The sequence below is a fragment of the Narcine bancroftii genome, chromosome 3, assembly GCF_036971445.1.
Source record: "Narcine bancroftii isolate sNarBan1 chromosome 3, sNarBan1.hap1, whole genome shotgun sequence".
Taxonomy (NCBI): domain Eukaryota; kingdom Metazoa; phylum Chordata; class Chondrichthyes; order Torpediniformes; family Narcinidae; genus Narcine; species Narcine bancroftii.
Window position 1 is genome coordinate 205,366,546 of NC_091471.1, and position 22,635 is coordinate 205,389,180.

General features: G+C 39.7%; 1 protein-coding gene and 1 long non-coding RNA gene across 4 annotated transcripts in view; one reads left to right on the top strand and one right to left on the bottom strand.

Moving 5' to 3' along the window:
- arhgap10 (Rho GTPase activating protein 10) overlaps positions 1-22,635 on the top strand; it is a 231,875-nt gene that overhangs the window by 150,097 nt on the left and 59,143 nt on the right. For all 3 annotated transcript variants that reach the window (XM_069926401.1, XM_069926402.1, XM_069926403.1), the window contains exons 11-13: positions 15,305-15,383; positions 17,204-17,243; positions 17,520-17,585. In XM_069926401.1, coding sequence (XP_069782502.1) covers positions 15,305-15,383; positions 17,204-17,243; positions 17,520-17,585 — 185 coding nt within the window. The remainder of the gene's footprint in view (positions 1-15,304; positions 15,384-17,203; positions 17,244-17,519; positions 17,586-22,635) is intronic.
- LOC138758054 (uncharacterized) overlaps positions 1-22,635 on the bottom strand; it is a 96,965-nt gene that overhangs the window by 5,102 nt on the left and 69,228 nt on the right. The window contains exon 5 of the long non-coding RNA XR_011354102.1: positions 2,022-2,151. This is a non-coding gene — a long non-coding RNA (uncharacterized lncRNA). The remainder of the gene's footprint in view (positions 1-2,021; positions 2,152-22,635) is intronic.

The following is a 22,635-nucleotide window of genomic DNA, read 5'->3' on the forward strand; positions in this document are numbered from 1 at the left end:
TCCTACTTCCTATGTTCTACCCCCCCACCTCCTTTCCTACCTTCCCCTGATCTCCCCAATCTCCCCCCCTGCCAACTCCTCTATCCTCCACCTCTCCACTGCAACCTCCTCCACTTTCCATCTCTACCCTCTGACCTCCCCAACCCTTACAATACCCTCCACAAGAACGATTCCCACTCTGACCCCTGCTTGGACATTACTATACCTGCTGACCTTCCCCTCTCAGATGAAGCGCTCGGACCTCAGCAGAGGCCTCACCTTCGTCCTGCTCTACCCCTACCTTGTTGAGTTTAATGCCACAATGCCGAACTCTTCTTATGTTGCCTCGGGGCTCAATTCCATGACCATTACTCTCCACCCCCCCCCCCCCACCCAAGACCCCTTCTCCCGCTTTAAGCCTTCTTCCTTCACCTGGACACCTTGTCCTGGCCACCTGCCCACTTTGGACCTTTTTATTTCTAGTTGCCACTGAGACATGAATCATTTCAACCAGCATCCCCTCTCATATTTTAATCTACTTCCTCCCAATGCTGTTCTCTCGACTCTCTACCACAATCCAACCTCACCATCAAATCCGCAGACAAGGGTGGTGCTGTTGTGGACTGGCGCGCTGACCTGTACCTTGCTGAGGCCACACGACAACTCTCAGACACCTCCTCCTTCCTACCCCTCCCACAGGACCCCACCTATGTTCTACCCCCCCCACCCCCCTCAGCACATCAAGCCACTGTCTCCAACACCATCTCCAACCTCTTTACCTCTGGTCACCTTCCTGCCACAGCTGCCAGCCTCATTGTCCCCCATCCCCATACTGCTCGTTTTCACCTCCTAGTCAAGATACACAAGCCCAACCACCTGGGTAGACCCATTGTTTCTGCCTGCTCTTGTCCCACTGAACTCCTTTCATCTTGACTCTTTTCTCCCCTGGTACAATCCCTCCCCACCTATATCTGTGATACCTCACATGTCCTCCAATGACATCAGATTCTTCACGATGGATGTCCAATCCCTTTATACCTCCATCCCACATACAGATGGTCTTAAAGAACTTTGCTTCTTTATGGACTAGATACCCGACCAGTCACCCTCTACCACCATTCTCCTCACTTAAAACAACTTCTCCTTCAACTCAACCCATTTCCTCCAAATCAAAGGAGGAACCATGGGTACCTGCATGGGCTTTATGGAGCAATCCATGCTACAAGCCTACACAGGCAAGACCCCTCAACTCTTCCTCAGTATATTGATGACTTATGCAGCCACAATGTGCTTGTCCAATTCATCCACTTCGTGGCCAATTTCTAACCCAATCTCAAACACCTGGTCAATCTCCGACAAAGCTCTTCCCTTCCTAGATCTCTGTGTCTCCATGTCGGGAGACAAGTTTTCCACAGATAAATATTACAAACGCACTAACTCCCACAACTACCTTAACTACACTTCCTCACACCCTGTCCCATGTAAGTATTCTATTCCCTTCTCTCAATTTCTCCATCTCTGCCATGTCTACTCCCAAGATGCCCAGATCCAACAAATATAGAATTCCCCTCATCCTCACCTACTAACCCACCAGCCTCCTCAACCAACACATTATCTGCCAGAATTTCTGGTAGTTACTGCAGGATCTCACCACCAGACACATTTTTCCTCCTCCCCTCTTGGCCTTCCACAGGGACCGCTACCTCCGTGATTCCCTTGTGCACTCATCCCTCCCCACCTATCGTCCTCCCTAGCACCTTCTACTGTGGCCGCAGGAGGTGCAGCACTCACCACGTCCAGGGCCCCAAACAGGCCTTTCAAGTGAAGCAACACAGTGAGTTTGGCTTGATGGCATAGGTGGGAGATGTGGGAAGATACCTCTCCCAACAGAACTATTAAAAACCCGATTTTAAAGTTTTTGAAATAAAAAAAAATTGAGTACAAAGCTAACGTATTTTTGAATGTAATAATGAGGAAGACAAAAGCACAAACTAAAAAAAAACACAGAAGCAACTTTCAAGTACTGAAGAACTTGGGCCTACCTTCAAGATGGAGCCTGGGAAGTCAATTCCAGTTCATCTGAGACTGCAACAACAGTCCCTGGGTAAGCCTCAGCTGACTCCGGCGCCGACATCGGGGAAGATAGTGCCAGAGCCCGAAGATGTCCTCCTCCTGTGTATGAGGAACAATCGCACATGCGAGAGACTTTGAGTTTGCCCATGTAGCAAGGGGACCAGACTTCTCACGGCCCAGTGAACCTGGACCATCAGGAGGGGGGACCAGAACCCACGGGCAGGTCAAAATACCATCAGTATCGATGGAGGAGGAAGAAGGAGACATCATGGGGGGACTGGAAGAGGAGGATATCTACCCAGGTACAGAAGAAGAAGAAACTAATATAGATGACTTTTAAATCTGATTCTTATTATTCAGATTCAACAAGTCAATTTGATATGTTATCTAAACAAAGAGAGACTATGGCAAATCAGATAAATCAAGGCTTTTCATCTTTGAAATAAAAATTTACTGCTATGAAAGAAGAAATGACCAATTACGTCTGATGAGGCAAAGTGTGTGAAGCTGGTGAATAAAGTGCAAGATAAATTTAAGAAGATTGAAGAGGATTTTTGTGATTTTCAGGATGATGTTGAGCAATGTCAAGAAAGGATGGGACAGATGAAGGATTCATTTACTGGATAAGAAATTCAATGAAATGATTTACTGAAGAATATTGATGCTTTGGAGAATCAAAGTCAAAGAAATAAAATTGTTGGTTCACCAGAAGATTTTGAGGGTCCAGATCAGGTTCAATTTTTCCAGAAATGGATTCCTGAAGTTTTAGGGGAAGAAAATTTCCCAAATGGTTTGGAATTGAATAGAGCTCATAGAGCCATTAGAAAAAAACCTCTTGGACAGGCGCCATGCTCTATTCTGATCACATGTTTGTGTTACCAAGTTAGAGAGATGATTTTACGTGTAGGAGTTCAAAATGCAAGGAAACATCAGGGCCTGTTGGTGGTTAAGAATAATAAAGTTTTTTTAAATGCGGATTTGATTCAATCTATTATTAAATGCCATTAAGAGTTTAATTCTGCCAAAACTGTATTGTGGAAGAAAGGATACAAATTTGTTTTTAGATACCCTGCTGTTGTTAAAGTATTTTATGGAGATTTTCAATCTCAAATTTTTACTGATGTTGCTGAAGCTCTTACATTTACTAATTCTCTGCCGGATAATAAGCAGAAGAAAAGTCCAGAACATTCTTCTTACCAATTGAAATCAGCTCAAGAAGAGAAGAAAAATGGTTTGCAAGAGAAGGAACGTTGCTAATTGGTTGAAATTGATATTGATGATGATCAAGTTAATAGAGATTTGGAAGAGGTTTATCATACTTTTACTTTTGATGATTCCTTTATTGTTCTGTTTGGGGAAGGTGGTATTGTTCATTTCTCCTTTCGAAGCCATTGGCCGCTTTGTGGCATTGGTAACTCCCTGCATAGTAGTGGGGGTAGTACTGTTTACAAAACTTTTTTTCTTTTTTCTGTTTTTTTTTCTCTCTTTTTATGATTTTTTTTCTTTTCTAAGTCTTATCTTTTTTCTTTAGTAATATTTAGAAATATTTATTTCAGATTGAACATGGATTGGAACCCCACCATTATCGGGCATGGAGGTTTAACGGTATAGATTAAAATGTTGCCTAATTTAAATTTTCCAACATTTAATGTTAACTGGCTCAGTTACCCAATTAAGAGGAAGAGAGTTTTGACTAGTATTAAAAAAATGAAGGTTGATATTGCTTTTTTGCAAGATATGTATGTGACTGAAAAGGAACATCAGAAATTTAAAAAGAGATTGGCTTGACCAGGTTATAGTTTCTTCTTTGAACTCTAAGGCAAGAGGGGTAGCTATTTTGATTAATAAGAGATTACTATTTAATTTTCAAAACAGTAATTGAGTCAGTGGGTAGATTTTTGGTTGTTAATTGTAAAATTTATTCAGAGTCTTGAACATTGATGAATGTTTATGCCCCTAATGTAGATGATGAGAATTTTTTGTTAAGATTATGTTTTTTAATTTGACAAAGGCGTATGAGAAAATTATGATTAGAGGTGACTTTAATTGCTGTTTGGATCCATTATTAGATAAATCCCCAAAAACTGTAATTAAGATTAAAATGGCAAAGCAACTGTCAATGTTAATGAAGGAAATAGATTTAGTTGATATGGAAGAGATTAAACTCTAAGGATAAATAATTTTTGTTTTATTTGTTTTGATATGATTGTTATTCTAGAATAGATTTATTTTTAATATCGGCACAGTTGCAAAATCATGTTATATCTGAGGAATATAAAAGTAGAATGCTATCAGATCATTCTCTTCTGTTAATAACATGTATAGGTTTGGAAAAGGTAGATACTGTGTATCAATGGAGATTCAATTCTTTATTGTTAAAAATGTTGAATATTGTAATTTTTGAAAATAATTATGGATTAAGTTTGTCTTATGGGATGCTTGAAGGCATACTTAAGAGGACAAATTATTAGTTTCTCATAAAAAATTAAGAAACAGAATTCTTCTGAAGTTAATAAATTGGAGGAGGAGATAGTTATTAGAAAAATATGTACAGCAGAATCCAGCTGAGATTAAAAAGATAGAATTGATTAATAAGAAATTACAGTATAATTCATTACAAACTTATGTTTGAAAAATTATTACAGAGAATTAATCAAAGATATTATGAATTAGGGAAAAGGGAACATAAAGTTTTAGCTTGGCAGTTGAAGTCAGAACAGGCTTCTAGAATGATTAATGTGGTTAGAAAAGACTCTAAGATTACGTATAAACCCCAAGAGATAAGGAATTTTATGCAAAATTGTATACTTGAATTAGAGAAAGATGAAACTAAAATTGATATTTTTAAATCTAATTTTAATCTCTCTTTTTTGAATAATTGGGATATTAATAATTTAGAAGCTCCATTTATTTATAGAAAGATAATAGAAGCACATCAATCCATGTCTAATGGAAAATCTGGTCAAGATGGATTTACTGTTGAATTTTATTTAAAAAATTCAGAATTTGTTAATAGAAGTATTGAAACGGGCAGCTGACGTTCATTCATTTCTGGATTCTTTTTCTTGGGTAATTATTACAGTTATTCTTAAAAAAAGATAGAGATCCTTTGAAAGTTGAATCTTATGGACCTATTTCATTATTAAATGTTAATTATAAGATTGTAATGAAGGTTTTAACAAATAGATTGGTGAAATATTTATCAATTTTGATTCATTTAGATCAAGCTGGATTCATTAAAATCGTTATCCTGAAGATAATGTTATTAAATTTATTTATTTGATTCATATTTCTTGGGAGGAATCCAACCTACCCATGGTTATATCATTAAATGCTGAAAAAAGTATTTGATAGAGTAGAATGGAGTTTTTTATTTAAAGTTTTGGAAAAGTTTAAATTTGGACCTGTATTTATTGGTTGGATCAGGGCTTTATATAAAAATCCTATCACTAGAGTTGTGACGAATGGACCAATGTCTTTGCCATTTGTACTGGAAAGATCTACCAGACAAGGCTGCCCATTGTTATCGGCTCTTTCTGCATTAGCTATTGAACCTTTGGCACAAATGATAAGGCAAGATAATAATATTAAGGGTATTGAAGTGAAATCTGATGAGTTTAAAATTAATTTGTTTCCTGTTGATGTTTTCATATATTTAACAGAAGCTCAGAAATCTTTAAAACAGATATATGATAGGCTGGAACAATATAGAGAAATATTGGGTTATAAAATTAACTTGGAAAAAAGTGAGATTATGTCACTGTCTGAGGTGGATTATACTTGTAATTATATTGTTAAATTTAGATGGTTGGTCAGATCAAATTATGTATTTAGGTGTTAAAGAAGACAATAATTTTAATCATATGTATGAATTAAATTATTTATCTTTGTTTTATAAAATTAAAAATGATTTAAATTGATGGAAGGATTAATCAATAACATTAATAGGTAGAGTAAATTTTATTATTATTAATGTTTTTCCTAGATTACAATTTTTTTAGTCTATTCCTTGTAAAGTTCCTAAAAGATTTTTTAAGATTTGAATAAGGAAATTTTTTGTGAAAAGATAAGATGGCAAGGGTGTCTTTACAAAAATTAACTTGGAAATATGAGTTGGGGGTTTACAGCTTCTGAAATTTCATAATTATTATAAAGTGGCACAATTAAAATTTATTAATAGATGTTTGAATTGGAAAAAAAATAATTGGTATGGGCAAATATTGAATTATCTCAAATTGGTGAGAAGATGGATCAATTTGTTTATAAATGGAATTCTAAATGGTTATGTCATTATAAGTCGCCTATTTTAATACATTTGATGGAATTAAGGAATGTGGTAAATGAAGAAATAGGTACAAAATGGAAAATTTCAGGTAAGACACCTTTATAGCAGAATAAACATTTTCCTTTTACACTTACTAATCAGTTTTTGAAATTATGGGACCAAAAAGGAATTAAAAATATACAAGATTGTTTTGAAATGGGCTATATTTTTCTTTTCAAAAAATGAAAGAGAAATATAAAATGCCATCAAATACTCTTTTTTTTGTTATTAGTTTTATTATTAGATAGTCTTGTTTATATTTTGAGGTTACCTCGACAATCACATTTTGAAACTTTACTTATAGAAGGCAGGAAGAAGAGATTTATATCTGAAATGTATTTGTTATTGCAGAATAAAATGCTTAAGTTAGATTTGCAAAAGTCTAGGTTAAAATGGGAAAAAGATTTTGGGATTGTGATTATTCAAGATGATTGGAGGAATTTGTGTCGAGATAGTATGACTAAGATTATTAATGTGATGTACAGATTAGTTCATTATAATTTTAACTCTGGAAAAATTAAAGAGATATAATTTATCTTGTTCAGATTTATGTTTTAGATGTTGGAAGGAAATAGGTTCTTTTTTTACATTCGACTTGGTCATGTGAAATGATCAAGTCTTTTTGGGTGCAACTTAAGGAGTTATTAGAGCATATTTTTAAGGTTAAAATTCCATTATTATTTTTGTTAAGTAATATTAAAAAATTGAGTTTGGAGTTGAGGTTGAATAGATTTCAAGTAGCATTTTATTTTGAAATTGGCATTAGCTGTTGGTAGAAAATGTATAGCGATTACATGGAAAAATGAAATTGATTTGAGTTTACATAGATAGCATATGGAATTGAGATCTTGTATTCCATTGGAAAAAACAACGAATAACTTTCGTGATAATTATTTTTTTAAAATCAGAAAGTTTGGAGCCCTTATTTGGATTATATGCGTTTAAGATTGTGAATCCTCCGGCCATGCTGTGGTGGTGTTGTTATAATCCGTGGTACCTAAAGACGTTATTGTGGTTTATATTTCCTTTCTTTTACTTTTTTTGGTTAGGTATGGGTGGGAGGATATGGGATAGGTATGGAGGGGGATTGCAGCGAACCAGCCGGTGGTCAGTGTGGCATTCCGTGCTGGGCATGACCTTGGTGTGGAGCATATCTCGTTTGTCTCTTTCTCGCATCAGGATGTAGTCCAGGAGGTGCCAGTGTTTGGATCGGGGATGCATCCAGGTGGTCTTAAGGCTGTCCCTCTGCTGAAAAAGGGTGTTTGTAATGACAAGCTGCTGTTCTGCGCAGAGCTCCAACAGGAGGCGTCCATTGTCGTTGCACTTGCCGACGCCATGCTTGCCCAGCATTCCTGGCCAGGTTTCTGAGTCTTTGCTGACGCGAGCGTTGAAGTCACCAAGGATGACAACCTTGTCGGCTGTAGGGGTGCGTTGAATGAGGTTGCGCAGATCAGTGTAGAACTTGTCCTTTTCTGCTTGTTCCGCCTGGAGGGTTGGAGCATAGACACTGATGAGGGTGATGTGATGCTTTTGAGCCAAAGTCCAGGAACAGTAAAGCCCCCAGAAAGAGGTTCAATGTTGCAAACCTGCAGTCAGACGAAGTGAGAGGAAACTTCTAGGCAAACCTCAAAGCAAAGCTCGAGGATGCAATCCGCCTCACGGACTCGTCCCCTGAAACCCTCTGGGATCAGCTGAAGACTACCATACTGCAATCCACTGAAGGGGTACTGGGCTTCTCCTCCAGGAAAAACAAGGACTGGTTTGACGAAAACAGCCAGGAAATCCAGGAGCTGCTGGCAAAGAAGCGAGCTGCCCACCAGGCTCACCTTAAAAAGCCGTCCTGGCCAGAGAAGAAAAAAGCCTTCCATCGCGCATGCAGCCATATTCAGCGCAAACTCCGGGAGATCCAAAATGAGTGGTGGACTAGCCTCGCCAAACGAACCCAGCTCAGCGCGGACATTGGCGACTTCAGGGGTTTTTACGAGGCTCTAAAGGCTGTGTACGGCCCCTCACCCCAAGTCCAAAGCCTGCTGCGCAGCTCAGATGGCAAAGTCCTCCTCAGCGACAAGATCTCCATCCTCAACCAATGGTCAGAACACTTCCAATCTCTTTTCAGTGCCAACCGCTCATCCAAGATTCCGCCCTGCTCCAGCTCCCTCAACAGCCCCTAAGGCTAGAGCTGGATAAGGTCCTCACCCGGGAAGAGACATATCAGGCAATTGAAAAACTGAAAAGTGGCAAAGCAGCAGGTATGGATGGAATCCCCCCAGAGGTCTGGAAGGCTGGTGGCAAAACTCTGCATGCCAAACTGCATGAGTTTTTCAAGCTCTGCTGGGACCAAGGAAAGCTGCCTCAGGACCTTCGTGATGCCATCATCATCACCCTGTACAAGAACAAAGGTGAGAAATCAGAAGCTCAAACTACAGGGGAATCACGTTGCTCTCTATTGCAGGCAAAATCTTCGCTAGGATTCTCCTAAATAGAATAATACCTAGTGTCGCCGAGAATGTTCTCCCAGAATCACAGTGCGGCTTTTGCGCAAACAGAGGAACTACTGACATGGTCTTTGCCCTCAGAAAGGTCCAAGAAAAGTGCAGAGAACAAAACAAAGGACTCTACATCACCTTTATTGACCTCACCAAAGCCTTCGACACCGTGAGCAGGAATTGGCTTTGGCAAATACTAGAGCGCCTCGGATGCCCCCCCAAGTTCCTCAGCATGGTTATCGAACTGCACGAAAACCAACAAGGTTGGGTCAGATACAGCAATGAGCTCTCTGAACCCTTCTCCATTAACAATGGCATGAAGCAAGGCTGCGTTCTCGCACCAACCCTCTTTTCAATCTTCTTCAGCATGATGCTGAACCAAGCCATGAAGGACCTCAACAATGAAGACGCTGTTTACATCTGGTACCGCACGGATGGCAATCTCTTCAATCAGAGGCGCCTGCACGCTCACACCAAGACACAACAGCAACTTGTCCGTGAACTACTCTTTGCAGACGATGCCGCTTTAGTTGCCCATTCAGAGCCAGCTCTTCAGCGTTTGACGCCCTGTTTTGCGGAAACTGCTAAAATGTTTGGCCTGGAAGTCAGCCTGAAGAAAACTGAGGTCCTCCATCAGCCAGCTCCTCACCATGACTACCATGACTCCTCACCCACATCTCCATCGGGCACACAAAACTCAAAACGGTCAACCAGTTTACCTATCTCGGCTGCACCATTTCATCGGATGCAAGGATCGACAACAAGATAGACAACAGACTTGCCAAGGCAAATAGCGCCTTTGGAAGACCACACAAAAGAGTCTGGAAAAACAACCAACTGAAAAACCTCACAAAGATTAGCGTATACAGAGCCGTTGTCATACCCACACTCCTGTTCGGCTCCGAATCATGGGTCCTCTACCAGCATCACCTACGGCTCCTAGAACGCTTCCACCAGCGTTGTCTCCGCTCCATCCTCAACATTCATTGGAGCGACTTCATCCCTAACATCGAAGTACTCGAGATGGCAGAGGCCGACAACATCGAATCCATGCTGCTGAAGATCCAACTGCGCTGGGTAGGTCACGTCTCCAGAATGGAGGACCATCGCCTTCCCAAGATCGTGTTATATGGCGAGCTCTCCACTGGCCACCATGACAGAGGTGCACCAAAGAAGAGGTACAAGGACTGCCTAAAGAAATCTCTTGGTGCCTGCCACATTGACCACCGCCAGTGGGCTGATATCGCCTCAAACTGTGCATCTTGGCGCTGTAAGGTAAAACATCATGAGATGGGAATGTGTAAGGAGTTACCCTGTGCAGGGCTGTAACAAGATGTGAATGCATCCTTGTACTTACAAGATAAGAGAGACATTGATGGATTGAGAGGCAGGAAGCTAGCAGGGAAAGGATAGCAACAGTTTTAGTCATTGGACAAGTAATGATATGATGATGTTCTAAGCACGTATCCAAGGGTATAAAAAATCACCATTTTGCTGATAACGGCAGAATGCATTCTCCGACTAACATTGTTAGTTGCAAGTGTTACAATCCGGTAATAAAGAACAAAGAACCCTGATTTCGACTCAGTCTGGTGTTTGTCTCACTCATTCATGAACAAAGCAGACCTAACAGCGCCTCACAGTTTGGCGTGCAGCAACCTCCTTTGAAGAAGACCGCAGAGCCCATCTCACTGACAAAAGACAAAGGAGGAAAAACCCAACACCCAACCCCAACCAACCAATTTTCCTTTGCAACCGCTGCAACCGTGTCTGCCTGACCCGCATCGGACTTGTCAGCCACAAACGAGTCTGCAGCTGACGTGGACATTTACCCCTCCATAAATCTTCATCCACGAAGCCAAGCCAAAGAAAAAAAGATGGAGGGGGATGGGTTTGGGGGAGGTATGGGGTTAGTGTGAGTCGTGAGGGATTTATTTATACCATTTATTTTTATTATTGTTTGTAATGTTTGTCTTTTTTGATTATATGTTTCATGGTTTTTAAATTTTAACTAAAATATTTTTTACAAAGTGAAGTAACACTTCACATACATCCACAGGACTTATTTATAGCACCCGGTGCTCCCTTTGAGGCCTTTTCTACATCAGAGAGACTGGGCGCAATTGGGAGATTGCTATGCTAAGCTCCTTCGCTCCATCTGCTACAGTAACAGAGACCTCCCAGTAGCAAAGCATTTCAGTTCTGTGTACACTCCTACACCCATGTCTGTCTGTGGCCTTGTGCACTGTCCCACCAAGACCACCCACAAATTGGAGAAACAACACATTATTTTCCATCTGGGTACTCTCCAGCCAGATGGCATTAACATTGACTTCTCTGGTTTTCTGCTAACCTGCTTCCCCTTTCCAGTTCTCCTTTCTCCCTTCCCCCTCCCTTCACCTAGCCATCCCTTCTCCCCTTGATCTCTGCTGTCCCTCTCCTCCCTCCCTTCTCTATCTATCACCTCCTGCCTTGTGACCACTCCTTCACCCCTAACTCATTTGTTCAGTCGCCTACCGTGATGAAGGGTTGAAGCCCAAAATGTTGGTTATGTATTTTTATCTTTGGTATATAAAGGACACTGCTTGACCTACTGTGTTTCTCCAGTATTGTGTGTTTTTACTCTCATTGAGTGTCGATTAAGAGTCTGTTGGTTCTGACCACTTTTATACGGCTGAATCACATTGCAATGTTTAGCACCTTGTGATTGGTTCCTGGGCCATTTGGACCAATTGATTAGTCTTTTGGATCTGGACAAGTTGGGCAAAATGAACATGACTGGGAAATTCAGACCACTCACACCCGCCTAACTCAAATAATTTGACCAAACTGTTAACAGTTACGTTTCAGAGCTTGTGCTTCATACCCAATTCATCATACAACAGACTTTCTTGGCCACATCCACCAACTTATAAATATTCCATATGGAGTCACAAAAAACACTGACCTTGATTCCCCTATGGAGAGCATGAACGCAGTGTAGTTGAAAGTTCAGCTGTAAATGTTCTGTGGAACCTGCAGCCTGCTATATTTAAATGACCACACATGTTACTTTGCCTTTTTGCAGAACAAATAGGAAAAATGACTCTGATGAGAATTACCGGTAAATACTTTGGAACAAAACAGAGTAAGGCACAGTCATGAAACAGGAAACCAACACAAGGGAACAAAGATCATGATCAGCCTGATTTTTGTTTAAGTAGAATCATACTTTGCTATTTGTGTAATTGCTTAGGCCTCTGGTTCCTTTGTAAATACAGGAGTAGGCCATTTATCCCCTTGTCCTTCCTTTGCCACTGAATAAGGTCATGAGTATATTTTCACCCCATTCTCTGCACTAACCTGATTTGGATTTCCCACAGGTAGGGCATGTTGCTCGTATTCTCTTTTCTGACTCCTTTATCCAGAGCCAAGAAACACTAGATTAGCAATGTGGTAGGACATTGGGGATGTGACATCTATATTTCATAAGTAAATCAAGTAAATAAATAAGCAAATCACAAAAATCTGTAGACACCGTGGTTGAAGTAGAAGCACAAAAAGCTGGAGAAACTCAGCAGGTTAAACAATGTCCAAAGGTAAAAATACATAATTGACGTTTCGGGCTTGATCCCTTCATCAAAGTATACCAGCAAGTGACCAGATGACTGCTAGCATTTTTTCATACGTCGGTTCTGTATCTTTCCCTTTGCTACATAAAGGACACTGTTTGACCTGGTGAGCTTCTCCAGTATTGTGTTTTTGCCTATATTTCATCAAGAAATTACAGGACAAAATGTAGGTCTTCGTGGGTTACTAAACTGGTCACAGAATCCAATCTGTTCTCTTTTAAAGCTTTTACTAAACACTATGCTTTGTCCTCTGTGCTGATTCCTTTATCGGAAGAAACATTTGCATTTGTTCACAGTTCAGCTGGTGGTATGAAAGGCAAGGATTTGTCCAGGAAGAGAGGGGAAGATAGCATATGTGCTGGAAATAAATAAAGTTCAGTCCTTGTGGTAGAGTGGAAGTCCTGGTTCAAGATGAATGAAGCAATTTTAGAGACACCTGTATGAAATTTCTCATTAGTGCAAAAGCAATAGACGTAATGAGTATAGGAGAATGGACTATAATCCTTTCAGGAAGCAGAGTGAATAGCTGTACCACAATCTGCAAATAGTTAGCAAAATGTAAAGGGTAATCAGCTAGATGTTGACTCTTGTCTGTGGAATTGCTACCTAGATTAATGAAAGTTTCAATTTTTTTAAAAGAAGATAGCTGTCTAATTTTGGTTTGATGGTTTTTAAAAATAAAATCATAGAAAAAGTCTTGTGAATGTCATTTTCACACTGAAGTGAAAACAATAAGATAATTTACGTAGCTACAGTTCGCCACTCATTTTCCAGGCATGTAGCCAAGAGTATAGCTCGATCTACATTCAGAATTCTCTTAAAGAAAGGAATCTTTGTTAAACATGGGAGATTCCCATTACTAAGTGCGAGTACTGTTGAGAATTATCTAAAAAAATGAGAGCCAAAATCACTGAGAATAAATAAGTTTGAAAAAACCCAAGCATATAATGAAAGGGAAAACCGTCTGGCATTTGTTTTTGAGCTGTTTTAAACTGATTTTAACTGCAAAGGAGCAATGTTTCTGCAGACCTTTAAACAAAGTGTATTCACTTGTACTTAAAGTTCAGAGTTATGTCAGAGTACATACATGACACCACATACAACCCTGAGATTCTTTTACCTGCAGGCCAGGTAAAACTGCATGAGGAAAGATACACATACAAAAGAGAGAAATGTAAACAAGCAGACTGTGCAATAGCTAAAAAGAAATCAGTAATATATAATGTGCAAAAGTAAGAGTCCTTCAATAAGTCTCTCAGTGAGCATTGTTTAGAAGTCTGATGGTGGAGGGGTAACAACTGTTCCTGAATCTGGAGGTACAAGCCTTGTGGCATCTATACTTCCTTCCTGATGGTAGCACGAGTACAGAGCCTATCCTGGGTGGTGTAGATTCTTGATGATTGCTGCTGCTTTCTGACAGTAATGTTCTTGTAGATTTTCCTTTTTTTTTAATTTTTTTATTTTTCACACCATAAATCACATTAGCCATTTTCTTGATGGTAGGAAGAGTTTTCCTTGTGATGTACTAGGCTGTGTCAACTACTTTTTTACCAGGCTTTCATCTCAGAGTTATTGGTTCCCCAACACCAGTCCACGATGCAGCCGGTCATCACACTTTCCACTGCACATCTGTAGATGTTTGCCAAGTTTTCCAATGTCATACCAAACCTCTGCAAACTCGTGAGGAAGTAGAGGCCCTGACGAGCTTTTTAACAATGCCATTAGTAAGTTAGGACCAGGAAAGGTCCTCCAACATAGTGACTCTCAGGAATTTAAATTGCTCACCCTCGCCACCTCCATTGATTACTGGATTGTACCCTTTGGTTTTTCCCTTCTAAAAGTCCACAATCGGCTCGGTTTTGGTGATATTGAGTGAGAGGTTGTTGTTACAGCGAAACCCTGATTTAACACGAATCTGGATGAACAATGAGCCAGTGGACTTTTTTTTGCTCTTTCTGGAAGTGAATTTTTTTTCAAAATGGAACACTATTAGACAACGAAAACTTTTTCTGTGAAAGATAAGCTTCATGCACTTGACGCGATTAAGAACATGTCAAACCTGCACGTGACCTCAGCATACCTGAATCAGCACTGTGTGGCTGGAAATCTCAGGAAGATAAGTTACGTGCATCGCTTTGGAAAGTTGAGGAAAAGGAAGGGACTAAAGGCCAAATGCATGAAGACAGCTGAAGGGGTCAGCCTTGATGACTTCCTGTATGAGTGGTTCATTCAAGCGTGCTCAGAAGACCTTCTAATTTCCCGGCCTATTCTCAAAGCTCAAGGCAAGATGTTTGACCAGCTGATCAACTGAGAAACCTCACAGTTCAAAGCTAGCAATGGATGGCTAGACCACTTTAAACACTATCACGGGATTTCTCAAGTGTACCTCAAGGCTAGCCTACATTGATCTGGAGACCCAGGATTTGGACCACATAAAAATTCTCCAGCTCAGAAGCATTTTGGATTTCATTCGCCATTAGTGACATGCTGCGTTCAGGCAATGAACACTCAATCACTTTTTAAAGAAATAAAATGATGATTGTAAGAAATAGAAAGATTATTGCAAATACAGGTATTGTACATGTGTTTATTTTTTTTGCGATCCGATGCTTTTTTTTGGACCCCAATGTGTCTTTCTCTGAATGCTTATCGTGTTCTTCAAGTAAGCTATTTTATTTCATCCAGCATAAAATAAATTGTTACTATTAGTCACAAACCAAACTTGAGGAAATTTCACATCCAATTGAAGGAACTTTGCAGCCTTGAAATTGTGGTGTATTTTATGGACGTATATTTCAAGCAATATATTTTCATGTTGGCATATTTTGCAGGCAAGCAGTCATTACCCTGCAAGCTATTACAGAAGAAGATCGTAGACATTGGATGGAAGCTTTGGATGGAAAAGAACCGGTAAGTTAAAATGAATATTTAGTGAATTATTGCTGCATGTGTGAATGAGTTACTATTGAGGACTGATTAATAATTTGTTGATTAGTAACATACAAAACTACAAATGGTAACACTGGAATTAGCATGCAATCTGTTCTGTGAGATTTTAAAAAACTATACTGCTAAAAATACACGGTCTTTACAGTGCTCTGTGGCAGCTTTGATGCATTATGCTATAGGGAAAAATAGTGAATTATTGTTTAGCCATGCTAAAGACGTAGAATAATGCTGGCTTGTTAGCTAACAGCTATAACTAGAATAAATAGTTCACAGTGAAGACGCATGTTTCTTAAAGTTCATAAATCCTGGGGAAAGTGGAGTGGAAGCTTGAGTGAAATTTCTCAATGTTTTCTATTCACGACAAGAGGCAGAATGAAGTGACAATATGCCAATATTTACATCATAGAACAGGCCCAGCGTCCAAAGCCTAGAAGTTAAAATGAGAGCGCGTAGCCACATAAATTGAAAGAGTGTGCCTAATTCACAAACAACCATAGACTGAGATATGGCCTCATAACCTTTGAGGCCAGTCAAGACAATAGAATACCTTTCAGTCTTAGAATTGGTTCAAAAACATGAGAAATGTTTGCAGTGGCAAGAGTTTGGTTAAACCGAATAATTGGTCTAGAAAGATTAAACTAAGGAATAATGCTGGTTGAGAAACTTATTTTCACATCCAGATGGTCAATGGTTCAGCATTTGAGCACTGACATTTAGATTCATTATGTTCCCTCCTAATTTGAATGGAAGCTAAAGGGGGCACCCTAAGCAGAGAGAGTTCGTTCTGAATATTTGGCAGCTGCTTAGTAGAGATCATCAGCTGGGAAGTAGGACACATATGTTGCATCAACTGAGAAACTAGGGATTTACTTTTGGTTAATGCAATTACACACTTTCCCTATCATTATGCACCAGTCATTAATATGTCTGATCACAATTGCTGACTTGCCACATCTGTTTATGGATATTCTAGACCCCAGACCATATAGCAAATTATCTCAAAATTGCCCTCCATTCAAATCCAAATTAAAGTACAGTATATACAAGGCCAGTCTCAGGAAAATGTTAACAATTTGAAGATGTGCCACAGGAGGCATGGCAACTGTTGTCGTGGCACCGCCCTTCATAAATATGCAGCAAGCAATGGCCAATTTGTGACCCATAATCCCCCACACAGCTGGAACAACTCTGGGTAAAGAAGTTAGCCATTGATCATTTTCACAGTGTTTATATTTCACTCTCACTCACTGTGAGTTCTTGGTTCTGGAGATTAGTGAAAGTAGTCATCATCAGCGTGGGTGCTGCACCTTTGGGGCCCGGCTTCGTGATCCTGACTCACCACGTCTGAGAGATTGAGAAGGACAAGGGAGTGGAGCAGCAAGTCCGGGGGTCCCAAAGGTGTGGCAGAGGGCACTCCAGTGATGACTATTCCGCAGTACCCTGGAATAATATGTTCACTAAACAGTCCTGGGTCATGGGTTGACGGAGTCATCGTGACATCATCAGTCTGCCCCTAGCCAACCGCTTGCAGTGGCTGGACATTTATGTAGTGAGGTGGATAGGAGTCAACACCTTAGAGCACTCATGGACCATTTACGAAGGTAAGGTTTGCAATGTAAGGGCAGCGAATCTTCTCCTTTACGTTTGTTTTTTTTTTTGCTTCATAAAAGGGCCTAGATATTCTATGGTGCTGTTCCCATTGTGGTTTGAGTTTTGGGTCAGGAAAATCCTGTTGATGAAACCTTGATAATTTGCCGTAACAATTTTTATTTTGATGGCAGGTATATTTAATTACCAGGAGTAATTCAAGGAAAGAAGGAAGTAAGTACAGTCAGTGTATATGCATAAAAGTTTAATTATTAAACTGTTGTAACTGACTTCTCTTGGTGCTTCATTCAGACCTTGAGCTTAGATTTTCAACATATTTGTAAGTCTATTGGAATCTTTAATTAAAGCACTAGATGATGTATATAATTTTTATATTTTTCATTAATGTAAATATATTGTATAATCAGAATTGATTGAAAAAAAAATTGGATTTAATTTAATTTGTGTCATTAATGCTTGACATCGTGAATTTGTAACTTTTCTTTAAAGATACACAACTGAATGAAATGGATTTCAACATAATAAAGAAATGCATCCAAGTACTTGAGACACGTGGTAATTTTATTCTGTTTTTCTAATCAATTCTAATAAATTAAGGAGTATTTAGTGGATGGATTTGTGCCTTAAAATAGAATTATGATCTAATCTATAAAGAGAAGGGATAACGTCATTTCGTGTATGATAATCATATATTTTACGTCATTGAGAATATTGCAATACTCATTTTTTTATATGTATGGCATTTGTTGTTGTTTGGAATGCTCGTGGACACAGCACCAATCCATGAATACAAGATTTCTTATACAGTATATTTTGTTCTAAAGGCTTGTATAATCTTTCATAGTTAATTAACAGCAAAAAAAAACTGCAGATGGTGGGAATTTGAAATAAAAACAGAAACTGCTGGTATATGCAGTATTGGGAGGTAGAAACAGAGTAAACATTTCAATTCAGAACTGGAAAAAATAGATAAAAAGTATCTTTTAAGTTCCAGATAGAAAGGCGGGTCAAGTGAATAAAGGGAATGGCTGTGGAGGTAGTTTGTCCAGGTAATATGAATTGTTTTAACTACCATTTGCAGGAGGGATGAATGCTTGGTCATTATAGCTAATCTATTTGGAATAATGTAAATAGAAGCAGGTGAACGAGACCTGTGGAAGTAGGGGAAAAAAAACTTGCTGGATAGAAACATAGAAAAAAAACATAGAAGATAGGAGCAGGAGTAGGTCATTCGACCCTTCGAGCCTGCTCCGTCATTCAACGAGATCATGGCTGATCTTAAAGTTCAGTACCCCGTCCCCGCCTTCTCTCCGTAACCTTTAATACCCTTATACTGAAGAAATATATCCAATTCCCTCTTAAATATATTTAATGAACCTGCCTCTACTGCCCTCTGTGGCAAAGAATTCCACAGATTCACCACCCTCTGGGTATAGAAATTCCTCCTCATCTCAGTCCTAAATGGTGTGCCTATTATCCTGAAAACATGGCCCTGGGTTATGGATTTTCCCATCATTGGAAACATCCCATCTGCATCCACTCTGTCCAGTCCTGCCAGAATTTTATATGTCTCTATGAGATCCCCTCTCAATCTTCTAAACTCCAGTGAGTACAATCCCAATTTGCGCAATCTTTCCTCATAAGTCATTCCTGCCATTCCAGGTATCAGCCTGGTGAATCGCCTCTGCACTCCCTCCATTGCAAGAACATCCTTCCTTAGATAAGGTGACCAAAACTGCACACAATACTCCAGGTGGGGTCTCACTAAGGCCCTGTACAGCTGCAGTAAGGTATCCTTGTTCCTATACTCAAACCCTCTTGATATGAAGGCCAACATACCATTTGCCTTTTAACCGCCTGCTGTACCTGTATGCTCGCCTTCAGAGACTGATGTACAAGTACCCCTAGGTCTCTCTGCACTTCCCCATCTCTTAATATATTGCCATTCAAATAGTAATCTGCCCTCTGGTTTGTATTACCAAAGTGGATAACCTCACATTTATCCACATTGTAGTGCATTTGCCATGTATCTGCCCAGTCCCTCAATTTATCCAAATCACACTGGAGCTTCCTGACCCCCTCTTCTGTGCACACAACCCCTCCTAGCTTAGTGTCATCTGCAAATTTGGAGATATTACATCCAATCCCCTCATCCAGATCATTAATGTAAATTGTGAACAGCTGGGGTCCCAGTACAGATCCCTGTGGTACCCCACTGGTCACCGCCTGCCACTCAGAAAATGAGCCATTTATCCCAACTCTCTGTCTTCTACCTGCCAGCCAGTTCTCAATCCACATCAATACTTTGCCCCCAATCCATGAGCCTTGATTTTGGAAGCCAGTCATTTATGCGGGACCTTATCGAAGGCCTTTTGTAAGTCCAGGTACACCACAACCACTGGCTCTCCCCCATCTATTTTACCTGTCACCATCTCAAAGAATTCCAATAGATTTGTCAAGCACGATTTACCTTTTGTAAATCCATGTTGACTCTGTCCGATCCCTTCTCTGCTAGTCATATGCTCCGCTATTACATCCTTAATAATGCATTCCATCATTTTGCCCACTACTGATGTAAGGCTCACCGGCCGATAATTCCCCACTTTTTCTCTACCCCCCTTTTTAAATAGTGGGGTAACATTAGCTACCCTCCAATCCGTGGGTACTGATCCTGAGTCTATCGAGTTCTGGAAAATAATTCTTAAAGCATCTGCTATCTGAATGGCCACTTCCTTGAGTACCCTAGGATGTAGATTATCAGGCCCTTGGGATTTATCTGCCTTCAATCCCATCAATTTCCCCAAGACCATGTCCTTAGAGATACTGATTTCTTTCAGTTCCTCCCTTGCATTAGTCTCTATGTTTCCCAACATCCTTGGGAGGTTATTTGTATCCTCTCTTGTAAAAACAGAACTAAAGTAAGAATTTAATTGGTCTGCCATTTCCTCTCATTATGTACACCATTATTATATTCATTTGGCAGCAAAAACTTGACATTTCTATGTGGTTTGTTGGCTGTTGGTAAATTGAGATTAAAAAAAAATACTTTGAGCAGAAATTTGTTAAATATATCCTGTACAAATCTAGATTGGGCCACCAAGTTGAATGATGGTTCCTGTATTTTATTGCTTTTCCATTGATTTCAGTAGAATGATCATCAAGCCAAACTAAGTACAGCATCATCTGTCTGTGTCTGGCTTTAAAACAGCATGAAAGTAAGTGGTAATGCAAAGTACGGTAGTTTCAAAGACAAAATAAAGGTTCAATTCCACAGATGTCAGAGAATTAATGCTTAAAAAGCTCTCTCATTTCATGTAGTGAAAAGATATTTTATTCACTTGATGTGAGATGATATAGATTTTGTGCATAATGTAGAAGAGTTGTGTTACAAACACATTATGGCATCAGACTTGCCTTGATTTTTTTTTAAGATGAGGGTTGTGATCCTGGTTGATGTGTTGCACTGCAGAATAACCTCAAAACTCTGAGAGTAAATTTAGTTAAAGTTAACCTGCAAAATGCCTGTTATTGAATTGTGCTTTTCCTCTTTGAGCCTCTGAAAGCCCTAATTAAATTGGTTAGGTTATCAAACAAAACAAAATTTATGTTCACTGTAAGACCCAGACTATTTTTTGACAGAGAGAAGCACATTGTGTCTTCTTTTAACTTGTTGAGTTCTGATGAGTTTTATTTATCCACTCTTACATTCTTCCTTGCTTGCAGAGTGTCTCAAATACCATCTGCATTTATTTCAGATTTCTAGCATCTGGAATGTTTTATCTTTACGTCAAGCTGCTTAAGTGATAGAGTTGAGATGTCCAAACTAAACACACCAATTTGTGATGATACCAGAGCAAAAAAATTGTTCTTCATAAAAGATGCATATAAATGAATGATTAATATTTATTTGTTGACTTGATTATTGAGGCTGATTGCATAGGAATAAGGTCGTAAGCCAGTGGTTTTCTAACTGCCCCTCTAAACTCGTATTTTATCTTAAGCAATCCCTATGCCATCGGTGCTCTGTGATTAGTAAGGGATTGCTTAAGGTGGTACACGAGTGGGAAGGGAAAGTTGAGAAACACAGCTCTAGACCCAATTGTTACGGAAATATTTTGTCATTGCCCCATGAAACTGCACATAATGACTCAATTAGGTAGGATTAAAACAGTGGTTTTCAAACCTTTATCTTCCCCAACCAACCAATTTTCCCTTGCAACCGCTGCAATCGTGTCTGCCTGTCCCGCATCGGACTTGTCAGCCACAAACGAGCCTGCAGCTGACGTGGACTTTTTACCCCCTCCATAAATCTTCGTCCGCGAAGCCAAGCCAAAGAAGAAGATCTTCCCACCTTAAATAATCCCTTACTAATCACAGTATTTATGGCTTAAGGTGGAATGTGAGTTTAGGGGGGCAGTTTGAAAACCACTGCTGTAGGGGGAAATGATGGAAGGAAAAACTATTTGAATCATATATATCAGCAAGGAACCTACTTAAAAATGCTCAATTGAATTAAATTCCAGACGTGTTTCAATTAAACCAAATTGCTGTTGGAAATTATTGATAAATTCTTTTGCACTCACAAAATAAGGAGGGGGGGGAGATGTTATCAGAACCATAGAACACTACAACACAGATAAAGGCCCTTTTGGCCCTTCAAGTCTGTGCCGAACTTTCTTTTTTGCCCAGACCCACTGATTTGCACCCAGTCCATAGCCTTCCATTTCTCTCCCGTTCATGTAACTGTCTAAATTCTTCTTAAATGTTAAAATTGAGCCCATATTCACCACCTCGTTCCACACCCCCACCACTCTCTGTGTTAAGAAGTTCCTCCTTATGTTTCCCCTAAACTTTTCCCCTTTCATTCTTAACCCATGTCCTCTGGTTTGTATCTTACCTATCCTCAGTGGGGGGAAAAAGCCTTGACATTTCTTCTGTCTATCCTCATAATTTTAGATACCTTTATCAAATCACCCTCCTTCTACACTCCAGAAAATAAAGTTCTAACCTGTTTAACCTTTCCCTGTAACTCAGTTTCTGAAGTCCAGGCAACATTCTAGTAAATCTTCTCTGCAATCTTTCTATCTTATTGCTATCCTTCCTGTTGTTAGGTGACCAAAACTCCACACAATACTCCAGATATGGCCACACTAATGTCTTATTCAACTTTTAACATAACATCCCAACTCCTGTACTCAATACTTTGATTTATGAAGGCTTTCATTACAACCCTATCCATCTGTGACACCTCTCTCAGGGAATTATGTATCTGTATTCCCAGGTCCCTTTGTCCTCAGTGGCCTACCATTTCTGTGCACGTCCTTTCTTGGTTTGTCCTTCCAAAATGCAACACCTCACACTTGTCTGCATTAAATTCCAACTGCCATTTTTCAGCCAATTTTTCCAGCTGCTTCAGATCCCTCTGCCACTTTTAAAAACCTTCTTTGCTGTCTACAACACCTCCATTCCTAGTGTTTTGTGTAAACTGACTGATCCAATTTACCTCATTATCATCCAGATTATTGATATTGATGACAAACAACAATGGTCCCAGCACTGAACCCTGAGACACGCCACTAGTCACAGGCCTCCAATCTGAGAAGCA